Source organism: Hemiscyllium ocellatum, chromosome 5 (assembly GCF_020745735.1).
Source record: "Hemiscyllium ocellatum isolate sHemOce1 chromosome 5, sHemOce1.pat.X.cur, whole genome shotgun sequence".
NCBI lineage: Eukaryota > Metazoa > Chordata > Chondrichthyes > Orectolobiformes > Hemiscylliidae > Hemiscyllium > Hemiscyllium ocellatum.
Window position 1 is genome coordinate 63861322 of NC_083405.1, and position 9594 is coordinate 63870915.

Sequence of the window (9594 nt, forward strand, 5' to 3'; positions counted from 1 at the left end):
ATTGCAGCAAGGGGAGAGGAATCACCATCTGAGTGCCAAGCCTCAAGAAGCTCCAAGATGAAACTGTAAAAAAACAAGTTTTGCAAATAGGTTTATTCTCTGTCATCACACTATAAGGCTTTTAGGTATAATAGATTTGGTTAACTGAGCATCTTGATTAATCATATGGCATCATATTTTGGAATTTTTAAGTGAAAACCACCTATAACCTTGAACAACTTTGCGTCACAGCTTTTTTTCAACTCAGTCTACTGTTATTAAAAATATGAACTAATTTGGTGAGCTAGTTCACATAAGTGGCTTTCAAGTTTTGTCAGTGTTTCATTTTTGGTTTTTATTTTCGTCTCCCTCAGTGGTTCTAGCATCACAATATTCAGTCACTTTCATTCACTCCGCATGATACCAAAGAAATTGTTGGAGGCAGTGGACATGCAAAGTCTTTGGTCATTCTACCAATAGTACGGAAGAGTTGTGCTCTAGAACTTGCCACATTGTAGCCAACCTAGTCCAGTACAGCTACAATACTGACATCTATCCACTACCCAACAATGTGGAAAGTTGTCCAGGTATGTCCTGGACACACAAGTCAAGACAAATCTAACCTGATTGATTACTGCTTCATCAGTCTACTCTTGATCATCAGTAAAATGATGAAAGGTTCATCAATATTGTCATCAAGCAACACCTATTCAGCAATAACCTGCTCAGTGATGCCTAGTTTGGATTCCACAAGAGCCAGTCAGCTCCTGACTTCATTACAGCCTTGGTTCAAAAATAGACAAAACAGCTGAATTCCATGGATGAAGTGAAAGTGACCCTCCCCTTGACATCAAGGCTGCATTTAACGTGTGGCACCAAGGAGCACTAGCAAAAGTAGAATCAGGGTAAACTGTCGACTGTTTAGAATCAGATCTGGCACAGATGAAAATGGTTATGGTGATTGGGTGTCAGTCATCTGAACAGGAAATCCTCCGGGTTGTGTCCTATGTCTCATTATCTTCAGTTGCTTCATCAATTCCCTCCACCAAAAAGTCAGGCGTGGGAATGTTTGCCAGTGTTGAGCACCATTTACAACTTCTCAGATACTGTATTTAAACTTGAATTGCCTTAGTAAGACGTGGACAATATCCAGGCTTGAGTTGACAAGTAGCAAATAACATTCACGCCACACTTAAGCTAGGCAATGACCATCTCCAGTAAGGGACAATTTAACCACAGTCCCTTGGCATTCAAAGGAGTTACCATCATAGAATCTCCCATTACCAACATGTTGGGGGTTACCATTGACCAGAAACTCAACTGGACGTACTGTATAAGCTACAAGAGCAGGTCAGAGGCTAGGAATACTGTGGCAAGTAACTCGCCTTCATGATCCCAAAGCTTATCCACCATCTACAAGGCACAGGTCAGGAATGTGATGGAATATTCATCACTTGCCTGAATGGGTGCAGCTCCACCAACATTCAACAAGCTTGGCAACATCCAGGAAAAAGCAGCCCATTTGCTCATCATCACATCCATAAGTCCTGTTTTCTCCACCACCAACGCTCAGTAGCAGCAGTGTGTACTATCTACAAGATGCACTGCAGAAATTCACCAAAGATTCTTAGATATTACCTTCCAAACCCATGATCACATCCAACTAGAAGGACAAGTGCAGCAGTTAAATGAGAACGCCATCACCTGCCAGTTTCCCTCCAAGCCAGTTCTATCCTGACAGAAATAATTCAGTGTTCCTTCACTGTTGCTGGGCGAAAATCCTGGAATTACCTCCCTAACGGCATTGTAGGTCAACCTTCAGCACGTTGGACTACATTGGTTGAAGAAGGTAACTCATCATCACCCTTTGAGTGGCAACTAGGATTGGTAATATTTGCTGGCCAACCAGTTTCACCTGCCACGAGTGAGCATAATTTATCTATTGCATGGTTTTTACATAGATTTTATCACTTATAGCATATGTGTAGTTCAAAAGTCCAAAAGCCTCTGACAAGCTACTGTGTGTGTATGGTGGCACAGAGGTGGTGGGGGAAGGTGTGATGGTGGACAGGGCGCTGAGAAAGTTGAATCTTAGCCTGTTTAGGTAAGGGGATAGTGTAGCACATTGGGGGAGAGGAGCATCAATGTGAGTGACTGGAGGAAGTTTTAATCCCTCTTACGTTTTCTGATATTTCTCAGAACTTTCTGAAGTCTCCATCTCTGGTTTGGAGATTTTCTCAGGGTTTAAGTACCAATTTCCTCCTGGAAGCTTAAACTTAACAGATAATTACTTTATAGTTAGTGTATTGAGACTTCGGACAGGTCCCATCGCATTCAAGGCTAAATAATCTGATGAAAAATCCCAAAATGTGACCACATAGATTTCCATATTAAAATGAGTCACTAATCCATTGCTCTGCTAATTTTGTTGCATTCTCATTACGTGGCTCATTTATCCAACAGTACTCTATATCAAAATTTATCCTTTAGTATTTTGTGTTTTTATCAAATATGTTTTTCTTTACAGGCTAATTATACAGACCCACAAAGTAAACTACGATTTAGCAGCACAGAGGAGTTCTCCTACATTCGTATGCTTCCTTCAGATATTGTGACCGGTTATTTGGCTTTAAGAAAAGCAACAAGCATCGTACCATGAAATAGGACACAATCATCTCTGAAGTATATGAAAACAATAGGACACAATCGTCTGTCTGAAGTATGTGAAAACAAATTTTCTGTTGGACGAAGGAACACATGGTGACTTATGACATTTGGAAGTTCCTGTGCATCTCAACAAAAGAAATTCTAGCAACTGAAGTTTTGGCAACAGAGATTTTAAGTAAATTGTAAATAGGAAATGTAAAATACCATAAAACTACAAAAGCTCCCCTGTTGAAACTTCAGGATGTACAGAAAATGTTACATGTACAGTTAATATATTGTGAAACTACTCTTGTTTTTTCCAAAGGATGCTGGTTATTAAAAAATGTTTAATGCCATTAGGGCAAACCAAGTAAGGATAAAATGGAAATATAATGAAGTTCACAACATTTTTCAATTGAAAATAAATATTAATTTTGGAAAATATTTTTCTTGGTATTAGTCAGTTTTTATTCATTAACTAACTCACGGACTTAACCAGGCACTGGAGTAAATAAATACATTTAGTGATTCAACTTCACAAAATATAATGATGTAATATTTAATGAAACTATATGTTACTTATTCAAAGTACATATTTCTATGAACTGCAATTAGTGAGCAAAACATTGACACATTGAGACAGATGCATACATTTTTGACACATCAGTTTTTTTTGGTATCTTTGCACCATAGAATTGTGATAATCATTAGCACAAAGTATGGATATAGCATTTAAGAATTGTATTAGTTTTGCAGTAGAATCAGTTAAATTAGTTTTTATGCAAACTGTTTTTGAAGACTGTCAAGACAAATTTTAACAATTTTGAAGATTAGGTTGCTTGACTTGCCTTCTCAACTAACCTTTTAGTAATAGTTTTGACAGATGTGGGAAATTATCTGTCATTTATAGTGAATGCAGTGTATATTTGAAAAGGTTAATGCATTTGTAATTAGTGAAATTAGAGCAAAGTGGATTAAAAGTTGATTTGCAGGGGGACAAAAGGAGTAAACAGTATGTTGATGATGCACAGGTTCTGAGTCCAGTTAGGCACTTGTGGAAAGGGCTAATTTTTCAAGTTGATTTTGGAGGGAGCAATCTGAAACGTTGACTGTTTGTCTCCATACTATCTGAGATGGTGAGGATTGTCAGCATTTTCTGGGTTTTTGTTTTCAGGTTTCCAGTTTCAGCTATAATATGCTTTCGGTGTGTTATTTGGGATAAGATTATAGAGAGTGATGCATGTGTAACACAAATTACAAAACCTGTATGATTTTTGAAACCACTACTTTCTTTTAATAAGATTAGCAACTTTTTTTTTTAGCAGAAATGCTCTAAACCCTGTGTCATATTTTTCAGGAAGATAGTCCAGGGTAGGTGCAAATTGTTGGAAGTTACAATGAGTTCTTTATAGATATCGTTAGCCACCTTCTTTCTCCCAAACTTATTTACCGTTGATGGAAACGGAACCGAATCAATTAAAGGTATTCATCAGCTTGATCGATCAGGACGCGAGCAGATTCTTCTCTTTGTAAAGTAGCTTCCCCATTTTACAAGTGGGAAGCAAATTAGCACATAATTGCTAAACTACCAGCATTTGTAATGGGAATTTTCTGTGCAAACTCATTGTACTGAAACTCCATAGCAAATTCATCTCATCATATTCTCATCAGTTGCAACAAAACCCATTAAGAGCTTGTTATTTGATTTGTAAATGTGTATGTTTTAGATTTACAAAGGAAAAATCAAGTTCCGTGTGTCAGCAGCAAACAGAAGAGGCTTGCTACTATATCTGTATGTATGACGGATGTAGTATAACATGAACCCAAAGGCAAGTGATCAATTAGATTAATTTTTAAATTCTGCATGTCAGTATGTTTTCATTGTCTGACTCAGGACACCGTGTTAATGCAGGCTACAATTCCAGGTTGGATTGAGCTAGTGCCATGGCCTCCTGTAGTGATCTACAAGAAAAGATGATTTGGAGGTGCCGATGTTGGATTGGGGTGTACAAAGTTAAAAATCAAACAACAACAGGTTATCGTTCAACAGGTTTAATTGCAAACACTAGCTTTCAGAGCGCCGCTCCTTCATCAGGTGGTTGTGAAGTATAAGATTGTAAGATACAGAAGAAAAAAGACCGCCTTCCTTGCCACAAGTGGGCCTTGGCCACAAAGTACAAACTTTGTTTCCTGTGGGATTTTGTTTGTAGAGACTGGGTCATTAAAAGTCTGAGCCTTGAATATATTTAAATAAATAAGTGAATCAAAGTTTATGGGGAAAATGGTGTAAAAGTGGAGTTAGGAATCTCATTGAAGGGCAAAGCAGACTTACTGGGCCATTTGGCCAACTTCTGCTCCCATGTCTTAGAGTCTTTCTGTGCTATTTGTTGCACAGTGTTAGCTGTATGTCTTGCTTGCAGAATCTGAAGTCATCTTTATCTCTGCTTTAAACATGGCCTCGGCAGCATCAATGGTGAATGGTCTGGTAATGGTGAGCACTGATTCTGCAGAAAAAGCTGTAACGCACTCAGTTGCATAGTTAGTGAGGGGAAAAAACTGAAGATCCACGTGAGAGATTTCTTTGATCCATGTCAGGGAGAAGATGCCTTGAATCTCATTTGACAAAACTCTTCAACTGTGTCTGGAAAATGCTGTGATCTATGGTTTCATAGAGAATAATATATTCGAACAAACGTAATAATTCACAACAATGTTAGTTATACTGCAAGTCATTAAACTTCGTTAATTCCACATGAAATAATGATAGATTTCACTAATTCAGGAATTATGCTGCACTCTGCACTTCATTCTACTCCCTCTATCAAAATGCCTCATTAATCATATGGCTAATTACACTATAGTCAACAAATTATAATTCTGAAGACTTTCTGTATCTACTGCTTCCATGGATACTTTAATGCAGGTTATTCCTTTTTTAAAGTGAATTAAAGTAGACAGGAATCTTGAGCCAGGAGTTCCAAGTTAGATGATCTAATTCCGCTTTCTCTAGTGGTCCCCAGCTTATTGATACCAGTCTTCAGCCACTTCAGAATTTTCATTGATTCACTCCACACTTTTTGAGAAAATGTGATGGGCCCTGTCAACTTACCAGCAAAAGTACTGAAAACCTCTGGTCCAGAACCTGCAGCTCCCCTAGCCAAGCTCTTCCAGTACAGTTACAATACTGGCATCTACCCAAACATATAGAAAGTTGCCCAGGTATGCCCTATGCGCAAAAAGCAGGACAAATCTCACCTGATCAATTATTGCCCCATCAGCCTATCAGTAAGGTGATGGAACATGTCTCCAAAAGTGCTTTCACGCAACACCTGCTCAGTGATACCCAGTTTGGGCTCTGCCAGGGCCACTTTCCTCCTGACCTTGTTATAACCTTGGTTCAAACATGGACATGAGCTGAACTTCAGAGATGAGGTGAAAGTTATAGGCCTTGACATCAAGACCACATATTAACAAGTATGGCGACAAGAAGCCCTAGTAAAACTGGAATCAATGGGTATCAAGTGCAAACTCTCTGCTGTTAGGAGTCATAGTTAGCACCTAAGAAGATGGTTGTGATTGCAGGAGATCAGTCATCTCCAATCCACAGCTGCTTCATCAATGTACTTGCCTCCATCAGAAGTGGGAATGTTTGCTGATGATTACACAATGTTCAGCACCATTTGCAACTCCTTAGACACTGAAGCAGTCCATGTTCAAATGCACAAGATCTGGGCTTGGGCTGACTAGTAGCAAGTAACATTTGCATCACACAAATGACCATCTCCAATAACAGACAATCTAATCACGATCCCTTGACATTCAATAGTGTCACCATCACTGAATCTCCCACTATCAACATTCTGGGGGCTACCATTTACCACAAACTCAATTGGACTCGCCATATAAATATAGTGGCTACAAGAGCTGGTCAGAGACTAAGAATACTGCAGTAAGTAACTCACCTTCTGACTCCCTAAAGCTTGTCTATCAACTATAAGGCTTAAAAGTTAGGAGTGTGCTTGAATACACCCCACTTGCCTGGATGGGTGCACTCCAACAACATGATGATATTTGACACTAACCAGGGCAAAGCAGCCTGCTTGATTGGCACCACATTCACAAACAAATACCCACTGACACTTGGGAGCAGCATTAAATACAAGATGCACTCCAGAAATTCACCTAAGCTCTTTTGACTGCACCTTTAAGTGTTCATGGGTTTAAATCTAGAAGGACAAGGTAGCAGAAACACAGGAACACCACCACCTGCAATTTCTCCTCCAAACCACTTACTGTGCTGACTTGGAAATGATCACCCTTCCTCACTGTCACTGGATTGAAATTCTGGAATTCCCTCCCTAAGGGCAGTATGGATCTATCTATAGCACATGGACTGCAGTGGTTCAAGAAGGTAGCTCACCATCACCTTTTCAAAGGCAATAAGACACAAGCATGGCCAGCTACAACATCCTTGTCCCACAAATGAACAGAAAAACAACATCCATGTGTGTTAGAACATGCATCCTCTATCATCAACAATGATTTCTAGTTTTTTTGTCACAGTGGCCATCTTAGCAACATGAAAATCTAGTCCTAACCTAGTCCCCACATCTAATAGAATGCTTAAGGCCAAATTCATTTCAGCAAACAGATTCTCAACTTGTATTGGTTTTACTTTGATATTCTGATCTACTCTACATCCACTTATTCATAAATTCATTATAATATTTAGTTGGTCTTTTAGATTTACCGTTAGTTTCGTTTTAGTTTCCTTATCAGCCAGCTCTATCAATAATGGTAAACTCACTCCTGTAAATGCAACCTATTTGAACTAAGCATTTAAATATTGGCTAGATCTAGCTAACTTGCTACAAAGCACATCCAACTTCAGTGCACATAATATTTAGCCATGGTGCTTGGTACAATAATGTTAATTCTGTTCAGATGTAAAGAAAATCAATTCTACAAAGACAGTTGTTTTCCTATGAAAGAAGTTGAATAGTCTAAATGGAATATTTTTGGTATATAAATCCTCTGGACAAATAATTTTTTTTAACCCAATTTAACATTTTCTTTTGTGCCATATTGTAATGCAGTCATGCTTATTTTTCTATTATCAGTCTTTTGGGGACTTTGACTTTGATCTTCCAAACGCTATTATGTCACGTTAATCAAAACCACTCTCCACCAGTATTAGCAGAATATCTTCCAGCATTTTAATCCTACACCAATCTATTTAAAGGTACGCATTTTGTTTGTATTTTAAACCTTTGCTGTTCCATTGACAGAAATAACCAAACATATGAAAACTCATTTTTATGTCAAAAAGAAAAATATTATGGAAATTGAAAATCTGAAATAAAACAGAAAATGCTGGAAGTACACAGGGAGCAGACAGCATTTATGGAGATCGAAACAGAGCTACAGTCTCACATTGATGATATTTCATCAGAATTGCAAGGAGACAGAGATGTAATTGGTTTTGATCAGGATATGGGTGAGATTGAATATAAAAGTCTGTGATGGCGTGGAAGACAGGACCAATTGAATGACAAAAGAGTTGACTGGGCTGAAGAGAATGCTGACTGGGCAAAGGAAGGAATAAAAGATAAAAAACGTATCTGAAAGTCAAAATAAGAGAAAAAAAACGACAAGCATGCAAAGAATGGAAACAATGGAGACTTATCTGGATGCAGCTCTAGCAACACTCAAGAAGTTCTACATTACCTGGGAAAAAGCAGCCCATTTGATTGACAATTCATTCACCACCTTCAACATTCACTTCCAGTAGTAGCAATGTGTACCATACATGAGATGCATTGCAGCAATTCATCAACAGCACTTTTCAAGTGAAAACTGACCTGGAGTTTTGCCTAGCTGTTTTGCAATAAATTATTCAGTTATTCGTAATGGTAGAAAGAATAATTTCTTTGGGCGAATAAAATGGTTGGCTTCATGCCAACTCAAATAGCATACCTGTGGAGGAACAAGGATCTTAAAAAACAATTATACTAAAAGTTTTTTTAAAAAATTAATTCACAGGATGACAGAGTCACTGGCTAGCCCGTCCCTAATTGCCCAAAGGGCAGTTAGAGTCAGTCACATTACTGTGGGTCTGGAATCACAGGTCGGCCAGACTAAGTAATGATGGCAGTTTCCTTTCCCTAAGGGACATCAATGAACCAAATGGGTTTTTCCTGACACTCAATTCATGGTCACCATTAAATTCTTAATTCCAGGTGTTTACAAATTCAAACTCCACCATCTACCATGGCAGGATTCAAGCCCAGGTCTCCAGAACATTTCCTGACTTTCTGGATTAACAGTCCATCGATAATACCACAACGCCATTACTTCCCCTAGTGATCCTTTGCAGATCCTCTATCAAAGTGATCCTCTACAGTTTGAGATTATTTGTTGTTGTATGATGTTATTAAAACGATCTGTTGCCAGGTTCAGAAGATCATGAGAGACAAAATACATCTGCCATTACTATAGAACTCGATCACTCAAAATTAGAAATGATTACAATTAATTTGACTAACAGTAATTTCACAGCAATACTTTTAATATGTATTTGCCAGGGTGATTTATAACTTAATTTTTAAAAATAAATCCCTATATGGCTTTTCCAATTTTAAATAAGGTGTAATAGATACTAACAATGATGATTTATCTAATGAAATATGTTGTGGGAGAGATGATTAAAGTTGTTATTGTTTAATCATATATAATGTGGTTTTGGTTGGGACCCATTTATTAGACAGATCCAGTGTGAAGGTTTGGTGTAGTTATAGATAAGTGAGTGAACAAGGGTCTGGTAGATGGAGTACAGTATTTGTAAATGTGAGGTCATCCATTTTGGTAGAATTTACAGCAAAATAGACTGTTATTTAAATGGTGAAAAATTGCACATGCTGCTGAGCAGAGGGACCCGGATGTTCTTGTGCATTAATCACAAAAACCTGA

General features: G+C 38.1%; 1 protein-coding gene across 1 annotated transcript in view; it reads left to right on the plus strand.

The window, feature by feature from the left end:
• The window catches only part of ino80c (INO80 complex subunit C), a 43471-nt gene extending 40443 nt beyond the window's left edge, over positions 1 to 3028 (plus strand). The window contains exon 6 of the mRNA XM_060824821.1: positions 2507 to 3028. Within this exon, the coding sequence (XP_060680804.1) occupies positions 2507 to 2638 (132 nt within the window). The 3' untranslated portion in view covers positions 2639 to 3028. The remainder of the gene's footprint in view (positions 1 to 2506) is intronic.
• Positions 3029 to 9594: the final 6566 nt, after the last annotated feature.